The sequence below is a fragment of the Capricornis sumatraensis genome, chromosome 10, assembly GCF_032405125.1.
Source record: "Capricornis sumatraensis isolate serow.1 chromosome 10, serow.2, whole genome shotgun sequence".
Classification (NCBI taxonomy): Eukaryota; Metazoa; Chordata; class Mammalia; order Artiodactyla; family Bovidae; genus Capricornis; species Capricornis sumatraensis.
Genome location: NC_091078.1, coordinates 99951806 through 99972768, shown reverse-complemented (window position 1 = coordinate 99972768; position 20963 = coordinate 99951806). Strand labels below are relative to the sequence as shown.

At 55.1% G+C, this 20963-nt stretch overlaps 1 protein-coding gene across 14 annotated transcripts in view; it reads left to right on the top strand.

Moving 5' to 3' along the window:
• The first annotated feature begins 3757 nt into the window (after window positions 1–3757).
• ATP2B2 (ATPase plasma membrane Ca2+ transporting 2) overlaps window positions 3758–20963 on the top strand; it is a 118114-nt gene continuing 100908 nt past the window's right edge. For all 14 annotated transcript variants that reach the window (XM_068982256.1, XM_068982257.1, XM_068982255.1 and 11 more), the window contains exon 1: window positions 3758–3956. In XM_068982256.1, coding sequence (XP_068838357.1) covers window positions 3758–3956 — 199 coding nt within the window. The remainder of the gene's footprint in view (window positions 3957–20963) is intronic.

The following is a 20963-nucleotide window of genomic DNA, read 5'->3' as shown; positions in this document are numbered from 1 at the left end:
TAATTATCTCCCAAATGCCCCCCCTCCAAACACCGTCACACTGGGGATTAGGACCTTCAGCACATGAACTTGGGGCAGGGGGACACATTCAGTCCATAGCAGCCTGTGTGCCCATTACTTAGCACAGGGGGCACTGTCAGTGTGCTGTTGAGAGCTGGCTGCAAATGAACCTCGTTGCAACCTTGAGGGAGGTGCCCTTGCCAGCAACAGGAGGGGTAGGTAGGAGGGAGGTGGGAGGAGGCACAGAAGCCAGTTTACTGCAGAGTGTCTGCTCCAGGGGCCAGGAGCTGCAGAGAGACCCACACACTGAGTCTTGGTGGGTTCTTACAGCAGCTAGTATGGCAGATGGGCCAACCTCACTAGGCAGATGAGCCCCAGAGAGGTTAGTGACTTCTCCAAAGTCACACAGCCCATATTCATGCAGGGGAAGTATATTCCCTACTCATATTAAGAGAAAAATCTTCCCTGATACCCTGGGCCCGATCACATCTTCCTGCTCTCGATATCCACAGCATCTGGGACTGACTTCCTGTTGTGGCAAACCCATCATGTTATAACAGGTCTTTTGATTGTCTCTTGCCCCTTGTCAGCTCCTCGAGGGCAGGACCATGTCTGGATTATCCACTGCCTGACACAAAGTAGGTGCCCACAGCACAGTCAATGAATGGATGATTGGATGGATGGATGGGTGGATGGGAGGGTGGATGCATAAATGGTTGAAGATCCTTGTTCCTCTTCACACAACAGCCATTAAAATCACCAGTCGCCCATTAACTGATGCCTACTGTTGTCATCACAGATATAATCACTGCTAACGGTTCTCGTAGCTCCTGGTGTCAGAGATGTAATTATCGGTGCCTGTAAGCCACGCCGCAGGTAGCAAGAGGGCAGATAGAAAACAGCACCTCGGGGTTAGAGAGTCCCTTGTGGTTTGCGAAGCACTTGTGTTCACATATGGCACTTCATTTAAGCATCGTAAGTGCCCGGTGAGGGAGATACTACCAGGGAAGGCAGCAACGCCTCCTGATTAAGAATATGTCTCTGGATCCGGATCTCCTGGGTTCAGCTCCCAGCTCTGCCACTCACTAACTCTGTGCGCTTGGATGCGTGACTTCACCTCTCTCGGTCTCAGTTTCTCTGTGTGTTCTAGGGAATAACAAGACTAGCGCAAAATGTGCTTGTGTGGATTGGTGATCGTTCTGATCATTGGTGCTTACCATGTGCTTGTCTTGATTCTAAATATTCTGCATTAAATAATGCATTTGAGCCTCATAATACCTACGAGGTAGATACTATTACTCTGCCTGCTTTTTTTTTTTAAGATAATGAAACTGAAGTTAATTTGCCTCCCATTCTGCTGAGAGGTGGCAGAACTTGAAGCCAGAGGCTGTGTCTTCCAGAACCCCTCCAGTTAGCCTCTGCAGCATCTCTGCACACAGCCCTGCTTGGTCCTTGCCTCACCTGCTCCTCTCAGAGATGTACCGTAGGGATCCAGACTCATGGGTTTTGGGGGCAGTGTGTGCTTGGGTGGCCAAGGACCCTGAGTGTCCCTGCAGGACTGTGGGTGGGAGCCCCAAGCACACGCTTTCTTTGGTGCCTCGTGCCTCTGCTTAAGGCATCAGCGCCATTCTAAATTCTACTCCACGTGACACTGGTTGGCCCCAGTGTGAAAACCAGGCTTCCTACTGCATCACTGAGTGAAGGGCCCTCCTCTGAGGCATGACAGGCTTCTCCTGTGGCTCCAGCACCCCCTGCCCCAGGCTGGGAAGCCCTGTACCCCGAGTGGACATGCACTGGCTTTGAACATGGTTCATAATTAGTTTCCAGTAAACTGAGAGGTCACAGGGGGCCAGGGCAGACTGACTTCTTTTATAGACGAAGAAACTGAGCCTCGCAAAAGTGAAGGGACTCACCCAGGACCCCACAGCCAGGACCTGAGAGAGCTCGGGTCTGAACCCGGATTGCTGTGATTTAGAATCCTGTGTTGCTCTCCGTATTCGGTCTTGGTCTTCAGCGAGAAAGGAGGGAGCGCCCCCTAGTGGGAGGGGAAAGAGCAACGGGCTGGGAGTCGGGAGATCCAGGCCACCTCTGGGCTCCCTCCACCTTTGCTCCGTGTGTCCCTGGACAAGTTCTTTTCCCTTTCTGGGCTTCAGGTTCCTCCCTGGGAAAATGAGAGGAACCCTGAAATTACCTCCAGCTCTAAAATCCTGTGCAACAGGAAAGGACTGTGAAGGAAAGAGAAGGGGCAGGGAAGGGACGCATTGGGGGTGGGGGTGGGGCCGGGGTCGGGGCTCAGTCCCATCTGCCTGCCCCCGCCTCACCCTCATTGTCCTGGACCTCGGATGGCCAGCTGTCCATCCCTGCTGGGCGGGGCCAGTTCCCGTGCCAGGCCTGGCTGAGCTCAGCAGAGGCCCTTTGTCACCCAACGCTTGCCGGGGCCTTGGCCACCGGTGTTGGGTGTCTGGGTGGATTGGGTTCTCTCCTGGCAGCCTCACAGATGCCACACTCCTGCAAGGGTGGCCGAGCGGGCAGGGAGAAGCCGCCGGTGCTCGGCGCTCCCCGGCCGCTGTCCGTGGTGCTGGACTGTGGGGTCCCCCAGGTGAGGGTTCTGTGGAGCCCAGCTCGTGCTAACGGCCACGGTGACATCCTGTTGAATGTACGTGAGCTGGATCCTCTCACCAGGACACAAGGGCCTTGATCAGTGTGCTTGGGCACTGCAGGTGGAGGCGGGGGGCTTTCTTCCATCCCCATGCCTATGGGGAGAACAGAGCGTATCAGCAGACACAGGAGACCTGGAAGGGGGGAAGCATCTGTGCTAGGGGGAGGAGCCTGGGAGCTGTGAACTTTAGGGGAGGGGGTTGTGCCCCGATTGTGTGGGCATGGCATGTGTGTAAACAGGGTTGTGAGCACGGGTGTTTCTGAGGGGAGGAGGTGGGGCTGTTAAGATGACGCCTGTAAATGTGACTACATGTGACAGTGTGCATGGTGGGGAGGGGTGTCCACCGGGGCGTGTGCGAAGGGGAGCCCTGTGTTGGGGAGTGTGTGTGGCTTTGGTTAGGCCCTAAAGTAGGCGGGTTGGGTGTTGCACCCTGAGCTGTGTGTCGAAGGCTGTGTGTATACCGGAATTCGTGTCATGAGGTCAGTGTGTGCACAGTGGGCCGTTGAGGGGGTAGAGTGTGTTATGAGGATGCATCAGGGTGTACCTGAGGCGGGGATAGCGTGGAGTGCCCGGTGGGCATCAGTACGTTTGGGTTACAGTGTGCTGGGGGGTGTTATATGAACATCAGCAGCCGAGTGTGTGCACGTGTAGTGGGTGTTATTTGGGGTAGGGTGTGTGTGTGTGTGTGTGTGTGTGTATGTATGTGTGTGGCGCCTGAGTACCTTCCTGAGCACCTGGCCCCTGAGGCCTCCGGCACCTGACCCTCGTCATCTCTCTGTGCTTGTACCTGCAGGAGCCCCCACCCCGACCATGTAGATGCCGGCTCCCGGAGGCAGCATGGGCCCCACTGAATGGAGACTCCTGGGTCTGCAGCCCTGAGCCCCTCCGGCCCCTGGACCTCGCCCCACGCCTGGGGACGCGCCTCGGAGCCCACTGCCACTGTCGCCAGCCCACCTCGGCCGCCCCCTGGAGCTGGCCATCCGGAGCTACAGCCATCCAGTGAGGCTGTGCCAGGGACAGCCACGTGGAGCCATCGGCCGGCGGCCTCCTGTGCAGTGCTGACCCTTGGGCCCGCCCCGAGCGGGGACTGCGGCAGACATGGGTGACATGACCAACAGCGACTTTTACTCCAAAAACCAAAGAAACGAGTCGAGCCATGGGGGCGAGTTTGGGTGCACGATGGAGGAGCTGCGCTCCCTCATGGAGCTGCGGGGCACCGAGGCCGTGGTCAAGATCAAGGAGACCTACGGGGACACTGACGCCATCTGCCGACGCCTCAAAACCTCCCCTGTCGAAGGTAGGTGTGGGAGGCTCCCACCTGGGGTTTGGGTTCAGGGGTCAATGAGACCCTGGGCTCCCTGCGCCAGGCCCCAGGAGTCTCCATATCTGGGCTTCAGCAGGGAACCAATGAGCCGATTCCAGCTCCCCGGCCCCCCGCCACTGGGCTTGGTCATGTCCGACTCTCGCTGGTCCAGACTCTGACTGGGGATGCCTCAGTCTGGGGCAGCCGTGAAGCTTCTAAGAGGACGGATAGGCAGGAAGCTGGGCCATCGTGGGAAGGGTGACCGTGTGTGTCATACCTTGAGGATGGCGTGGGCCTTCTTGCGTCTGCATGTTAAGTTGCTTCAGTCGTGTGCAACTCCGCCAACTGTAGCCCGCCAGGCTCCTCTGTCCATGGGATTTCCCAGGCATGAGTACTGGAGCGGGTTGCCTTTTCCTTTTCCGGGGGATCTTCCCAACCCAGGGATCGAACCCGCATCTTGTATGTCTCCTGCATTGGCAAATGGGTTCTTTACCACTAGCGCCACCAGTGAGCAGGCCTGCAGTCTCCAGAGAGGGGAGGTTTCAGCCTCCTGGGGGCTCCCCTGGAGGGGACCAAGGCCAGGTTGTCTGCTGCACGGCAGAGAGGAAAGACAGCAGCCTAGCCTGGGCACCAGAGCTCAGAGTTTGGGTCCCCTCCCCTCAGTCACCTTCCCCTCACCACGAGAGAGAAGCGTTCGCTACATACACCCCTCAGGCTCGGGTGTGAGGCACTCTGCCCTGGTGCTGCAGTTCTGCACAAAGAGGCTGCCTCAGTTTCTTCCTCTGGAAAATGGGGCTAATGCTTATCTCACAGTGCCTAGTGGAAGCCCGGGCATACATACAGTAGGTGCTCAATGTGTGGCAGGCATTATTATTCTAAAGAGAGTGGATGACAGTCCTCCTCCAGGGATAGGCCACAGTCTGGGAGGCAGGCAGTGTCTGAAATCTCACCCCTACTGACAGGCGACAAATATGAGGCCGGAGATCACTCCCACACCATCTCCCGACTCCAGCCCCCATGCCCTGGGCACTGCTGGGCACTAACCCTGAACGCACTCCCTGCAGAGGCTGCCCGTGGGCCTTGCCACTCAGCTGGGGCCAGGCGGTCCCTCACTGTACCGGCACCCATGTGCCCAGCGGTGTACCGGCACCCATGTGCCCAGCGGTGCTGGGGTTCACTGTCTCTCTTGGTCTGGGGCCCGCCTCTCTCAGGTCAGGAGGAAAAGCTAAGATGAGTCCTTCCCAAGTTGGCTCCAGTCGCTGAGTCCAGGCAGAAGTTTAGAAACATCTTTTTCTTCTTTGATGTTTGGTTTGGTTTTGGCTGGGAGAGTGGATATAGAGGAGGCATCCTTTCTTCGCTGTGTGACTCTAGCTCAGGGCTTGAGAGTGGGCTCGGCCTGGGGGGCTCCTGGCCCCAGCCTCCTGTGAACACTTACGCATGGCAGAATGGTCTGTGCTGTCCTCCACCAGCAGGTTGGCACAACTAGCCTGCTAGGAGACAGGGTTGTCCCAGTGGTCTTTGCCTTTTGAGTGGGACCAGGAGATTCTCTTGAGTCAGAAATTCTGAAGCGTCTCTGGACCCCCAGACTCTGTAGAAAACCGGATGGAAGCTATGGCCCCTCCCCTACCCAGAAAAACAGCCAACTGCGCGCAACAGTGTGGTCTACACTGCAAGCAGATTCGCAGAGCTCTTCAAAGCTGGGCCCTGGATCCCGGGTTAAGAAACCCACCCTCCCCTCCCAGCTGACAGGCTCTGGAACACTGAATGGCTCGCAGCCACGCTCCAGGGCTGGGGGCAGCAGGTGCATGCCTAAGGACAGGAGCCCCGTCCTGCTCCTCTCTGGACACCCAGCTCCCAACTTGGTGCCTGGTAGAGAAGGGTGGATAACTGTCCCTGATAACCCTGAGATGTGGCCACTGAGTCCCGAGTCCACAGAGAGCAGCTCTCAAGTGACTGAGCAGCCACAACAGCAAATCCCAGACCTAGTGCAGTCAAGGGCCTCGGGGATCATAGAAGTGAGGTGGGTGGACTTCCTGGAGAAGGCGGTATTTGAACTTGGCCATGGAGGAAAGAAAAGGGAAAGCACATGATGTGGCACAGAGCAGCATTTGTTAGATGGGATTCCCCAGACTGCTGGTGCGCTGCGGGAAGTGAGGCATTCTGTGGCAAGAGCAAAAAGGAGACTGTTTTCTCATCTGTAAAATGGAAACGATGACGACTATAGCTCTGCCACCTGTCATTTGTATGCCTTTGAGACTTTCATCTGACCTCGCCAGACCTTGGTTTCCTAATATTTCGTGAGCATCAAGTGAGATGTCTGATGGTTGAAAGGTCCCTGAGGAAGGGGAAAGCCCATAGTGGGATTAACCAGAACCCCTGCCGCATTGCTGCCCTGAGGGATCTCCCAGGTTGCAGACAGAGCTGGGGGAGGTTTGAGGAAGGACCAACCAGTGGAATGCTACCCTTGGGCTTGGACTTGGACGACTGGGATTCAAATCCCAGCTGGGCCGTTTGACAGCTGTGTGTTTCCAGGCAAGTTCCTCAGCCTCTCTGTGCCTTAGTTTTCTCATCTGAAAAAATGGGAAAGTACTAGTGACTACCTCGTAGGGCTGTGATGAGGATAAAGTGAAATAGTTTGACACAGCATCTACCAGGCGCAAGGACAGCGCTGTGTGTTAGGGTTCAGCCCCAGCGACTGAACGCCTCCGTTTCCCCATCAGTTACACAGATTCTGAACACCGAGTGAGGTCGGGCACACGAGTGAGGCCCAGCGTGTGCGTCCTTCTCAGCCAGCATCAGCTCTTGTTGTTTCCAGCGTGACCGTCACTCCTTTGGAAGAAGTAGCAGTGGTTTCCAGAAAGGCTGGAATCCGATTCTTCCGGGACCCTGGCCCGCGTCCCAGCTGGCGCTACACACGTTTTCCCAGGCCCTTCTGCATCCTTATCACCCACCTTCCTGCATGCAGGTGATGTCCCCCATTTCACAGATGGGAAGCAAGAGGGCTCTCAGTCACCACCACAGCTCACAGCAGAGCAGACTTTGAACACAACTGTGTGAGGCTCCACGCCCAGCCATGCCCTCAGCCCCGAGCCATGCGCGCATAGCCTGGGAACGGTCCGGCAAAGGTGCCCTCTGTCTGCCAGGGGGAGCCGCCAGGGCGCTTTCCGTCTTCTCTCTCCCCTGCAGGCTTTGTCCTGCCCTGGTTGGCCCTCTTCTGACTCAGAGCAACTCTTGGCCTCCCGCCCCAGCCCGTGGCTCCAAATCCCTGTAATCCAGGGCTGTCCTGGCTCCAGACAGAGGCCCAGGTGGGCCGTTCCCAACCCCTCTGCCCTCATCTGCTGACGTCAGCAGGGAGTGGCTTCTGAGTCACAATCTGGGAAAGTGCCCCAGTGCTCCCATAAATCCAGCTACTTTCAGGCAAAAAGATTGCTGAGGGTGATCAAGGGCATTTGAAACCATAGACGTCAGCTCCCACCCAGGGCACCACCGGCCGCCCACCCTGACCACGAGCTCAGCGCCCACAGCCTGGCAATACTGGATACTTTACTGGGCCACCGAGCACCCCTGCTCTCCCCTCCTGCTGTGGGTCCTCTTCCATCCTGGTGGTGCCCCTCCCTTGGTGCCCTCCACTGTCCCCCTCCTTCCACACCCATCCAGCCTAGGGCAGTAGAGCCCCTGATGCCCAGGTTTGACTCCTGACTGGCTTACTCTGAGAGACACTGGGAGAGCTCAGTGAATCCTCTCTGAGCCTCAGTTGTCATGTCTGTGAAATGGGCATAATAACACTACCTTCCTTATAGAATGTGTGAGAATTAAATCAGATCACCTATCGGAAGGGCTTAGCACTGTTTGTGGCAGCCCCTAGACACAAAATGATGATCATTGTCATTGTTATTATCATCCCCAAATAGTCTCTGTTTTAAAAAACAGCATGCTCTGACCCCATCGTGAGATGGTGCCCAACATAGTCAACGTGCTATCAGAGGAGGCTTCCCAGAGGAGGTGGCTTCAAATTATCCATAAAGATGGGTAGTGGGTATTGGGGTGATGTGAGCCCTGAGGTGCAGGAGCTGTTTCTCATTCTCCACTGTGTCCCCAGCACCTGCTCCCGCACTTGGAGGGTCGAAACTATTGGCAGAATGAAGGGAAGGAGGAAATGGCAGTGGACGCTCTGTGTCCCTCTCTGTGGGGCGTGGAAGGCCGCAGACTGGGGACAGGACGTCCCTGAGGGGACAGTCGGCTTCAGTCCGCAGAGCCCCGCGCGGCAGTGCCCTGAGCCACTCAGCTCGCCCGGCCCTCTCCTTCACTCGGGACCCCGCGCCACCAGCTCTCAGTTAGGGCGGCCAGAGAGGCCCCGCAGGGTGCTCCCCGAGCCGCATATTTCATGGCGGGGGAGAAAGGGGACCGAGGAGACCGGGCAGCCGCGGGGTGCTCTGGGAACCGGACCCGGTGCTGTGAGATGGAATCTCCAGTTAATTTTGTATGAATCCTGCGGCCCTGCCCGAGTTGGGGAAAGACGGGCTGAGAGAAGGACAGGAGGGCAGACAGTTAGGGATGGGGCCCCACGTGGACTGAACACGGTGATGGACAAGATGCCCCTCGGACCCGCCAGGGCCCACATCGCCCATGGGGCCGCCACCTGCTGGGCACGTGGGAGAGCATGAAGGCAGCGAGGGGGGGGTCTCCTGTTTGCCACCGTGAAACTCTGTCTCCCCAGGGACCCCAGGGAAGCTGCGGCGGACCCAGCTGCAGCAGTGGCCCAGGCAGACACAGAATCCACTCGGGGAATTCACAGCCTGGCCAGAGAGAAAGGGGAACATCTCCCTGCCTCTACCCCTAACACCTCTTCACTCCCCCACCCCCACCCCCGGTCTTCACGCAAAGCTGCCCCGGGCTCTGTCAGCTGCACGGCTTGGAGGAGCAGAGCTCACCAGAGTATTGAAGAGGCTGAGGAAATGTAACCACTTCTGAATACCTCCAGGGGCAGAGGAGGGGCCCGCATGACACCCTGGGAGGTGTTCTGGCTTCACTGCTATCTCTCAGCAGGTCGTGACTTCAGGGAAGATCTTTAGACTCTCCAGACCTCAGTTTTCGCACCTGTAAAATGGGGCTGTGCTACTTCCCTCTCCCACCATTTGGAGACAGTGAGTTGGAAGTACTTTGAAGGTTTTCTACCAAAGAAATCATCATCTTTCAGTATTTACTGAGCATTTCTATCTATTAGGATTCTATTTGGGGCTTTCCCAGTGGCTCAGCCGTGAAAGAAGCCGCCTGCAATGCGCAGGAGACCCGGGTTCGATCCCTATGCTGGGAAGATCCCCTGGAGGAGGGAACAGCAACCCACTCCCCTATTCTTGCCTGGAGAATCCCACAGACAGAGGATTCTATTTGATAGAACTGTGTCTCAAACTGGCTTATGCAAAAAAAGGATTTTTTTCTGGCTTGTGCAACTGAGAAGTCCAGGGATTGTCCTGGCCTCAGGCATGGGTGGATCCAGGGCCTCTGATGCTGAGAGGGGCTTGTTCATCCCTCTCCTGCTGTTTTCCGCCTCCACTGTCCTCTGTGTTGTTGGCTTCCTTCTCAGACAGGCCCTCACCCCATGAGGGCTCCAGCAGCCAAAATCACCTCTTTCTCAGGCCCTCCCCCCCTCCCCGCTCCATGAAGTATCAGAACAGACTCCCTCGAGGGCCACCTGGAGCCACTCCGGAACCAGTCCCTGTGGCTGGAGGTGGGAATAGTCTGATTGGTCAGACCTGGTCACATGCTCACCCCAGAAGGGTGCACTCCTACTGTGTGCAGGGGAGGTGCAGAGGAATAGCAGGCATGCTCCACGCCCTGGAGGGTGGGGAGAACAGACAGACTCCAGGAGGCAGCTAAGGAGTGAAGGCAGGACTGGGAGCGCCAACTGGGGAGTGGTCGCAGCCAAACCACACACTGCAGTGGAAGCAGGGGGAAGCTGGCTGCATCCAGGCTGGGGGGCGGGGGTCTCTGGCCAGTGTCCCAGAAGTGAAGGGGCTGACTCAGTGTCATGGCAGGTCCCAGCTCCATTTTCGTCCAGCTGTGGAACACTGTGACAGGAGATAATAACAGGGCCTCTTTCACGGGGTTGCTGGGAGGATCAGAGCGTTGTTGTGCAGTTGCTGAGTTGTGTCCAACTCTTTGCGACCGCATGGTCTGCAGCATGCCAGGCCTCCCTATCCTTCACTATCTCCCAGAGTCTACTCAAACTCATGTCCGTTGAGTCAGTGATGCCATCCAGCCACCTCATCCTCGGCCGCCCCCTTCTGCTTTTGCCTCCAGTCCTTCCCAGCATCGGGGTAAAGTGTGTCAAGTGCCGAGTGCCTGGCACACGGCAGGTGTGATCTCAGCGTCAGCCTGGGGCTCTGAGTGACTTTAAGGGAGAGGTCGGGTTCACATGGGTGGAGAAGAGAGAGGCAGCTTTTCTGGGCAGGTCAGGGGCCTAAGCAGCATGTGCGTCTGTGGATTTCCAAAAAGAGCCTGTATTTGACTTGCAATGCTTCTACCCCCTTCCCTCACTCCCAGCACCATCAGGAAAAACAAATCCCCTCGAAGCACGGTTTTCCATGAAAGTCCGATGAGTCACCTGTAGACGCCTTCCAGAATGCCGCCCGCACATCCTTCTGAATCATCAATGAGATAAACCCACGTGTTTATTGATTGATACGTGGTGCTCTCTGTCTTCCCAGGCTGGGGCAGCAGAGTCAATGCTGGACAGACAGTTGTTCAGGCCCAGGGGAGGCCAGGAGAGTGCAGAACAGGTAGAGAAAGGGCCTGACCTGTCACCCATGGGGGCTCCTGGCTGGGGTGGTGAATGGAGGGGTGGGGGGCTGTGAGGGGGCGGGTTTCCAGGAACTGCATGTTCCTTGACCTTGACCAATACCGCTTGGCCTGGCCGGTGCTTCGTAATCAGGCAAAGAGAAGGGGCATGGAGGACACGGGGTAGGGGCAGCATTTCAGGTGGGCCTCCCATCAGGCAGGCCCACCATCCAAAAAGCCTGTGTCCCTAGGCCAGCCAGTGGCTGTAATTTACTGGACGCAGACTTATCAGGGCCAATCCTTCTTATCTGGGCTTCCCAGCAGCCCTGCGTGCAGGAAACCACGGCGTACAGAGGAAGGTGGTCCTGATTTGTACTCTGAAGGCACCTTTGGTTTACAGAATGAATGTGCCCTAAACACTAAGCGCCTTCTCTGTGCTCAGAAAAGAAAAGGAAGGGGAAGAGCTCCCCCCGGGGGGCCCTGGAGCCAGGGCCAAAGTTTTCCCGTCTGTAAATGGTGTGATAAGAACAGCCACCTTCCAGAACCAATGGATACAGGTATTATTCAAGACTGTTCAGTTGTTACCCCGCATCTGTTGTACTGAGCAGAGGTGGAAGCTAACACACAGTCATGCACTGAAAAGATGTGCGCTGTGCACCTACCAGGTGCCAGCTTGGGCCACGTGGCTCCTCTGGGTTCTGGCTGCTGCTTGGGCAGTGTCTGTATCACATGGCTGAACGTAAGACAGGTGGGCGGGGCCAGGATGGGGCAGCCTTCCATTCCCTATTGGTCCCGGGTCTGGGATGGAGGAGCCCCTTCCTGACCTCCTGCTCCAGAGCTGCCCAAGGATTTCCTGGAAACGGAGGTGCAGAGCTGGGTTGTTAATCCCCCTGCCTTGAAGACTCTTCCAGTCTAGCTGTGATGGAACTGCCAGCTGAGATTCCAGGTACAGCTGGGATTCCACGTACAGCTGTGGTCATGGGTACAGCTGTGATTCTAGTTCCAGCTGTGATTCCAGGTCCAGCTGTGATACAGCTGTGATTCCAGGTACAGTTGTAGTCCCAGGTATAGCTGTGATTCCAGGTAAAGCTGTGGTCCCAAGTATAGCTATGATTCCATTTCTAAATGTGACTCCAGTTCCAGCTGTGAATCAAGGTACAGCTGTGATTCTCGGTTTAGCTGAGGTCCCAGGTACAGCTGTGGTTCCAGTTCCAACTGTAATCCCAGGTCCAGCTGTGACACATGGTTCAGCTGTGGCCCCAGAGACTCCTTAACGCGTATTGAGTGCTCACAGAGGGCCAGCCCGTCTGCTGAGGCTTCCTGACATTATATTTGTTAATCCTCTCAAACCCGTGTGAAGCAGCAACTATTTGTATCCCCAGCTTTCCACAGAGAAAATTGGGGCTCAGGGCCCCACCGCTAGCAAGGGGCCCAGCCAAGATGGTGCCCAGAGAGGCTGGCACCCGAATGTACCCAGGTAGCCCCCTTTATCTTCTGGCTGCTGTTGAGAAGAACAACTCTACGGCAACAACTCTTTGGACAAAGGCGGGGGCGATCCCTGCCCAGCTGGCGATGAGTGAGGAGAGGCGTCCTTTGAACTGGGTCTCCTCCCAGGCAGGGCTGGGGGGAGTGGAGCACTCAGTGACCAGAGAGGGAGCACGTTCTCAGTGAGAGGCGCTGCTTGAGCCAAGGGCCAGGACATGCCCAGGCAGAGGTGAGGGGCCCATTGTGGCTGGGACCTAGCCTGTGTCTCAGTGGGAGAGGACTCCAGTCCGTGGGCTCATGCTGTGTGTGCAGCCCGTCAGCCTGCTGGTCGTGGTTTCGTCTGTCTGTGCTGTGCTGTCCACGTGAGTGTGAAGTGGGCCATGAGCTCCATGAGAGAGGCCTGAGAACCCCTCCTCTCCAGGGGCCTGGGGAGCCAAAGGCTTGCTAAGGGCAGGGGGACTGAGGTTTGGCTGAGATGGTTCTCACACTGATTTCCCTGGGGTCCCATGGAGGTGCCCCAGGGGACAGGTAGATGCTGAGTGGCTGGGGCACTTCCTGCCCCACTGTGTTCCAGAGAAGCTTCTTCTTTTTTTAAAGTCTGTTTTGCATTTTGAAGCATCTAGTAAGTTTTCTTTAAAAAAAAAAAGGGGGGGGGTACTTTTTAAAAAGAAAAGAAACAATTTTGAAAACCTCTAATATCATAGAAAGATACTAATCTGTAGTATCTTAAAGCCTGGGTGGGAGCTCTGGTTCTATAAATTCTCAGTGCCTTGGTTTTTACATCTGTTATGTGGAGTGGGTAATCTCCAGCCCCCGGAATCCATACTGGTCTCTGGATTGAATGAGAAAATGCACGGAGAGAGCCTGGCCCACAGTGGGACCTCGGAAGGTTCATCGTGCACCCGCCCCACTGACCACAGTCTGGGCTCCTGTGTGTAGCCCACCCACCTGTGTAAGAAGACTCACGGGGCTGGAAAGCCTGGAGTAGGGGCCACCCTCACTCTGGCCCCTGTTGCCTGAGACAACCAATTGACAAAGCCCCAGTGCCAACGAAGAGAGCAAGTCTAGGGGTCTCAGGCTCTTCCAGGTCCTTGGAACCACCACCTACCCCCAGTGGTGCAGACGTCACACTGGCCAAAGGCTGAGTAGCTCAGAGCCAGTCCTCAGATCCCTCTTCCTTTGACAGACTGTAACAGCACATCCTTAGGGTGTGACTGAGGCCCACCACAGCCCTGGGGGGGCAGCACCCTTGGCCCTGCACCAAGCCCTCACCCAGCGTCTCCAGCAGGCAGTCTCAGTCCTGCTCACACTGGCTCCCAAAGGTCCGTGGGCGGTCCTGGGCAGTCTGCCTCTGGCTTCAGAAGCCCAGAGCCCTGGACACCAGGCTCTGGTTACTTTGCCTTCCTGAGCCTCAGTTTCCTCGTCTGTCCAGTGGGCTGAGGGACAAGAGATGCTGCTCAGCAACCACAGGCTGGACTATCTTAGCGTTAGGGCACTGTCAGTTGCCCACCCGGCCTGGGTCCCACAAAACTCAAGAGGTCTAAGGCCACCTGTCCCTCTAGGCCTGCCTGTCACAGGAGAGGCCTCATGGGGCAGGTGAGTTACTTACACAGCCTCTCCTTTACCCCCACAATGATTATCTTACTCCTCCTGGCACAGTGCAGGCCCTGCTGTGGTTTCAGATCCGTAGTTATTTATAGTCAGTGGAAATTAGGGCCTCCACCGATGGTTCTCTCATACCCACTTGCCAGCATCAGCCTCCACCCCACAGGGAGGCCCCTTACAAATTTCTGTGGTCCCAGAAAATGTTCCAAGGGACCGTTTCTGAGCAGAGAAGATTCTGCTCGTTCTCTAGGATAACTTTGGACAAGACGCCAGAGAACTGAGAAGCAGAAGTGAACCCTTCCAGCAGGGGGGATCTTGGAGGGCTGCACGGAGGAGGTGGTATTTGAGCAAGACGTTGAGGGGTAGGCAAGGTGTGCGGTGGAGAAGGCACTCCATGTGGAGGGAAAAGTGTGGACAGAGGCACAGAGGCAGAGAAGAAGGCTATGTAAAAGGAAGAGCCAATTACTCCGTTTCGGTTGGGGCTTAGAGGAGGGAACCACAGCAGCAGCGACAATAATTAAGAGGAGCAGAGCAGTGTCGCCGCTCCAGACATTCCTCCAAGAGCTTCGCAGGCGTCGTCACCTCATTTGATCCTCCCAGCAATCTGCAGAGTAGGCGCTAGTAGTGGTCCCAGTTTTGTAAGACACTGAAGCACAGAGACGCCAAATCACCTGCCCATGGTCACGCAGCTAATGAATGAAGGGACCCAAAGCAGCCATCAGAGTCAAGCCCAGGCAGGCAATTCCAGAGTCGGTGCCAGGACCCCAAATATTCACCCGCAACCCCTGTGCTTAAATGAAGAGGCAGGAGGGAGTCCCTGACGGTCCTCAAGCAGAGGAACAGTGCAGCTGGGACAGCTGGCAGCCGTGGGTTTGGGGTGGATGGGGAGATACCCCATGAAATAAAGCCAGCGGGGAGGGAGGGAAAGGCATCCGAAAGAGAGGTGACGGCTGGACTCGGCCGGGAGTGGGGACAGAGGAGGGCCCAGCCTGCGCTAGACAGTCAAGGGCGAGAGAGGGTCGTGCAGACTCGCTTTTCAAGACAGAGCTGGCCGCTTGTGGTGGAGAGGGGCCAGCGAGGAGAGGAACAGGCTGTGGTGAGATGAGAGGTTTCTGCGGGGCCCTGAGGGGTGGGACGGCAGGCCTGGAGGTGGAGCAGCTAGATGAGAAAGATGCCTGCAGAGAAGCCTGGGACTAGAGACGTCTGGGACTCCGCTAAGGCCCAAACCTGCATGGGGGAGGGGGGCAGAGGTCTGGGCCTGTGCTGTTCACCGCTATATTCTAGTGCCCGGAGCAGTGCTGGGCATAGACCACACTCCATGAGCATGCAGGGATGAACTCACCTGGGGCGCTCATCAAGTGCAGCTCCAGCTGGTAAGGGAGCAGGCAAGCAGCAAAGCAGGAGGAGAGAGTCACCTGCCGACAGGGTGTGATCAAGGTGTCTGACACTGGACAGAATCAGACATAAGAGCTGCCAGGAAGGGTCCAAAGAGGACAGTGAAGGAGCAACAGGCCCTGCTTCCTGAGCTCTTGGGAAACCTCTGCTGGACAAAACAGCAGGATGGTGTGTTCCCTGGGGCTGCCCCCACACACACCAGCTCAACCGGGTCAGGGTGGTTGGGACAAGAGCCAGAGGGACTCTCAGACTCGTGGGGACCACAGGTCTGGAGCGGCTCTCAGGGACCATCTCATCCAGCAATCCCAGAATGCACTGAGGCCCAGGAGGGAAGGGAGCTGCCCAGGACCGGGGCATCCCTGCACGCGGCAGACGTTCCTGTTCCCCGCCCCCTGCCTCGTGCAGGCTCCCCACCTCCCCACGCAACCTCAGCGCTCATCCACCCCCGCCCTGCTGCACGGATGTGCCCATTTCCAGGGTCTGCCATAACCAAGGACCACAAACCGAGTGGCTTAAACAACAGAAAGCTTTCTGGAGGCTGGAAGTCTCTGAGCTGGTTCCTTCTGAGGCCTGTGAGGGGAGGATCTGTCCCAGGTCTCTCTCCTTCACTTTGTCAGTGAAGAAGATATGACAGTTGTAAATATCTATGCACCCAACATAAGAGAGCCTCAATCCATAAGGCGAATGGTAGCAGACATAGAAGGGGATATTGACGGTAACACAATAAGAGTGGGGGACTTGAACAGCCCACTTCCGCCAGCGGACAGATCATCCAGGTAGAAAATTAATAAGGAAGCACAAGCTTGAAATGACACAGTAGACCAGTGGGGCCTAGTTGATATTTACCTTGTAGGTGGCCATCCTCTCCGTATCTTCACACCATCTTCCTCCTGTGTGTATGTGTCTCTGACCGCAGATTTCCTCCACGTAAGGACACAGGTCATCCTCGAATAGGGCCCACGCTCAAGTCCTCATCCTAACTTAGCAACTGCTCACCTCGGTGGTGGCTCTATATAGTCACATCCTGAGTTTTCAGGCCTTATGACTTCAGCATATGGACTAGGGCGGGGGCATAATCCACCCGGAACATTCTCACTCGAGACAATCCTTTCTGTGCTTGAAGCCCCAGTTTCTCTCCTGTAAAGTGAGGATACGCAGGGGGACAGATGAGGACCGTGGTGAGAGCTGACGAGCTCTCTTCCGTGTGGATGTGTGCGTCTCCCAGCGCCCATCACAGTGGGCGTTAGGAAGCAGTGATGCAGCCTCTGCGTTAAGCAGCGGGCGTCCTGGGTCTGATCCCAGCTGTGCCACTTACTTCCTCGCTGTGTTGTGCCAAGCGAATGACTTCACCTCTCAGAACCTGTTTACTCATCTGTGAAATAGTTCTTGTTCGTGATCCGCGGTAAGGAATAAATGAGCTGGTGTAAGAACTCACAGCTCAGTACGGGAAGCCTGCAGGGAACGGAAACTGCCGTTACTCTTATTACTATCATCACTATCATCACCATTGTTTACATATTATAGGTTTAAGATGCTGAGGCACAGAGAGGGAAAGAGCTTGCCCCAAACTCACACAGCCTCTGGCACAAAACCAAGTGAGAACTCTGTTCTCCTGACCCAAAGTCCCAGGTTTTTTTTTTTTTCTTCTTAACTGTTTCCCTGTGTGATGTTAAGTAATTCCTAAATGCCTAACATTAGGAGAGCAATTAAGCCGCCTTCAGCTTCTCCACATGCCTGATGGAACATCGTGGGAAACTGTTGTTGCAAAGAACATGAAGCAACATGTATGGGGCTCAGGATGCGGTGCAGTGTGAAAAAGCAGTGTTCAGCAGGGTACGTGGCAGTAACTCCATAGAAACAGATGGGAGGCAAGTGCCAGTGTGGGGTTATGGGCAGGATTCAGGGTGACGGTTTTTCTCTCCACTTGTCCTTCTGCGTTGGTGGGGACGTTGTCCTAAGGCGGGTCAGCTAAGGCGCGTTGGTGATGAGCAACAGGAGCGGTGGGGCAGATCCGAGGGCAGAATGGGCACGGTGCCCTCAGGTCAGACCAGAGGCTGGAAAACCGAGCTCAGTTTTCCAGAGGGAAATTGGGATGCGCGGGGCTGAGTGGCAGGACTGACAGAATAGATGCCCCTTGGGGGCACGCAGGATGGGAGAAAGCCACTCCGCTGTTTCGGGTCCTTGTGTTTCTCCCGATTTCAGGCAGCGCCGGGCTGGTGAATGTTGAGCACACAGCTCTCTGGGTGGGTAGGGAGTCCTCGTTTGTGGCGTATCTGATTTCCGTGGCATAAGTGTTCCTACAGCGCCTCTAACGTGACGGCATGAAATGTGAGATGGGGGGACGATGCACAGCCCACACCACTATATGGCGTTTCTGGCAGGTAGACTCGGTGCCCTCCAGCGAACAGAGCATAGTGACAGGCAGTGAAATAGTTAGGAAGGGACAAGCATGGGCCGCTTGTTCCCTTTTTAAATATAATTTATAGAAATTGTAAGTCTGTGTCATTTAATTCTCATGATAGCTGCATCTAACAACCAGCTCACAAAAATGCCTGAATACTTAGCAACAGGGTCTCACAAGAAGATGTGAGCTGATTCCACTGCATTGCTGACCCCAGGTCCAAGAAGAGAGCATGTGAATGGCCTGGCCTGGTCACATGCCCACCTTAGGCCAGGAAGTGGGGGCGTCCTGATGGACAGCCACCAAGACTCCTTTCAGTGGGGGTAAAATAACTTCCCAGAAGGAAAGAAGAATGTCACCAGATGGCCAGGACCCGGCACCTGCTTCTGTTTCGCTTTCGATAAATTTATGTTGTTTGTTTTTCATCTTATATCTTCCCATTCCTACTTTTTAAATGTCACCATTGCTTAAAGTCCCAGAGTCTTTAAAGAGAAAGTGAAAATGCTAGTCACTCGTGTCTGACTCTTGCGACCCCATGGATTGTAGCCCGCCAGGCTCCTCCGTCCATGTGATTTCCCAGGCAAGAATACCGGAGTGGGCTCCCATTCCCTTCTCCAAGCGATCCTCCCAACCCAGGGATCGAACCTGCGTCTCCTACATTGAAAGCAGATTCTTTACCATCTGAGCACCAGGGAAACCGTTTAAAGAGAATCCAGGGCTTAATTCTGAGAGCAGTGAATGAAAACCCCTGTATAGGGGCTTAAAACAGTTACACCATGTACACCCTGCCCCAGCTGGCCCCTACCTTCTTCAGGGAGGGAGGGAAATGAACTCAACTCCCTGTCACCCTGCTGAGCCCACCGTAGAGATTCTCCCAAGAGGACAGAAATCCCAGTGGGAGAGTATCTCAGGGCAGAGTCTCCCCAAGCAGCCCGGCAGGCAGAAGAGGCTGCATGGGCCCCTCAGGAGTCTGAAGTGGCCGCCTATGAATTGCTTGCCAAGATTGGCTAAGGGTGAGTTCTGGTAGGACTCCAGCTCTCTGGAGTGTTCTGGTCCTCTACTCATTGGAAGAAAAGTTATGACCAACCTAGATAGCATCTTCAAAAGCAGAGACATTACTTTGCCAACAAAGGTCTGTCTAGTCAAGGCTATGGTTTTTCCAGTGGTCATGTACGGATGTGAGAGTTGGACTGTGAAGAAAGCTGAGTGCCAAAGAATTGATGCTTTTGAACTGTGGTGTTGGAGAAGACTCTTGAGAGTCCCTTGGACTGCAAGGAGATCCAATCAGTCCATTCTGAAGGAGATCAGCCCTGGGATTTCTTTGGAGGGAATGATGCTGAAGCTGAAACTCCAGTACTTTGGCCACCTCATGTGAAGAGTTGACTCATTGGAAAAGACCCTGATGCTGGGAGGGATTGGGGGCAGGAGGAGAAGGGGATGACAGAGGATGAGATGGCTGGAAGGCATCACTGACTCAATGGACGTGAGTTTGAGTGAACTCCGGGAGTTGGTGATGGACAGGGAGGCCTGGCGTGCTGTGATTCATGGGAACTCAGAGTCGGACACGACTGAGCGACTGAACTGACCTGACTGATGTCCATCTCTGGCTTTCCAGGTGGCTCACTGGTAAAGAATCCGCCTGCCAATGCAGAGACACAGGAGACGAGGGTTTGATCCCTGGTTTGGGAAGATCCCCTGTAGGAGGAAATGACAAGCCATTCCAATATTCTTACTTGGGAAATCCTATGGACTGAGGAGCCTGGCGGGCTCCGGTCCATGGGGTTACAAAGAGTCAGACACAGTTTAGCGGCTAACCAACAGCAGTGTGGTAGCTCTACAATGTTGTGTTAGTTTCTACTGTCCTGCAAAGTAAATCCACTACACATACATATATCCTCTCATTTGGGGATTTCCTTCCTGTTTGGGTCAACGCAGAGCACTGAGTAGGGCTCCCTACTATCTGCAGTAGGGAATGCTGTGTACAGAGCTGTGCAGCAGGTTCTCATTAGTTATCTAGACTTTTGGATTTTGTGCTTCCTGAGAACAAGGGCAGTCTCATGTGCCTCTGAAAAGTTAGCACCTAACAAGGATTCTACATAAATGAAAATATGAGTGATGATGATATGTGTGGGCATGCTGAGGGCTCCCTAGTCCACTTGCCCCAAACAGAACCCACAGCCCGCTCAGCTTAGGACCTAGGGGGAGGGGACCGGCCCAAGAGGGGCTGCGATCTAACAGAGACACACACCCTGCTGCCCCCTTGCCAGCCTCAAGGACATGTGAGCTGGCATGAAGCTGCCAGCATCCTCTTGAAGTCCTGGGAGATCTAATTACCCAGACAAGGAGAAAGTGTCGAGTGAGTGAACGCCGGGGTTTGGAATAATCCATTTTCTGACTGCCGCAGTTAATATGAGGCCAGGCTGCAAAACTGTCCCTCTGATGTTCTGACAACGGGCTCCCGGGAAAGCTGGCTATTTGATCTGGAACTGCCAGCTTCTCTGTCTCCCCCAGAGGTTTCCTAAATTGTCTGAACAATTACCATCTTGGGGAGCCAGCCATGTTTCCGGCCTCAGCACAGTAGCAAAGAAAATGCAGCCGCCATGTGGGAGGCTGATGGAGACCACCCATGGGGCTGCAGTGAGTCCCAGCTCCAAGGTTTAATTCTGAGCAGTGGAGAGTGGTTGGGGGGGACTTGCGATTTATGTATGGTATCTCTTTTCAGTATTATCCCCGTTTCACAGAGGAAGACACTGAGACACAGTGTCAAGGCCAAGGTCACTCACCAACAGGTCACAGAAGTAACATCTGAACCCAAGCCAGCCTGGCCCAAGTCCCCACTCTCCAGTGTGTTCTAGATGCCGGCAAATCTTAGATGTTATTTCCTCTCCCTGTTTTGTCTATTTAAATTTCAGAGTCCTTCATGACAGGTCTTGAAGTTTTGTCCCTGAAAAGTGCACGGAATGATGATTTCATGCTAGCGTGTTTCTTGGTTAATGGATATCTTTACCTTTTGCTGTAAATATCTAAGAAAGAATTGCCTCCAGTAAATGCAGGGCCAAGCATACAGGGTTTAAAGGTGTCGGCCAACTCCTTTTGTAGAAAAGCCTAATGTGAAACAAAAGGCAAGAAGGTCCCAAGCACCTACTAAGTGCCAGGCCTTGGAACCGTTCCTTCATTAGTTCATCGATTCATGCAGTAGATGGTCCTTGAGCACCGGTCATGGGCTAGACATAGTTCTAGGCCCCGGGGATAGAGACAGCAGTGAACGGGGTAAAGAATGTCGCCGCTCTTATGGGGCTTGTGTTTGAGTGTGGGTGGCAAGAAAAAAGCTAAGAACA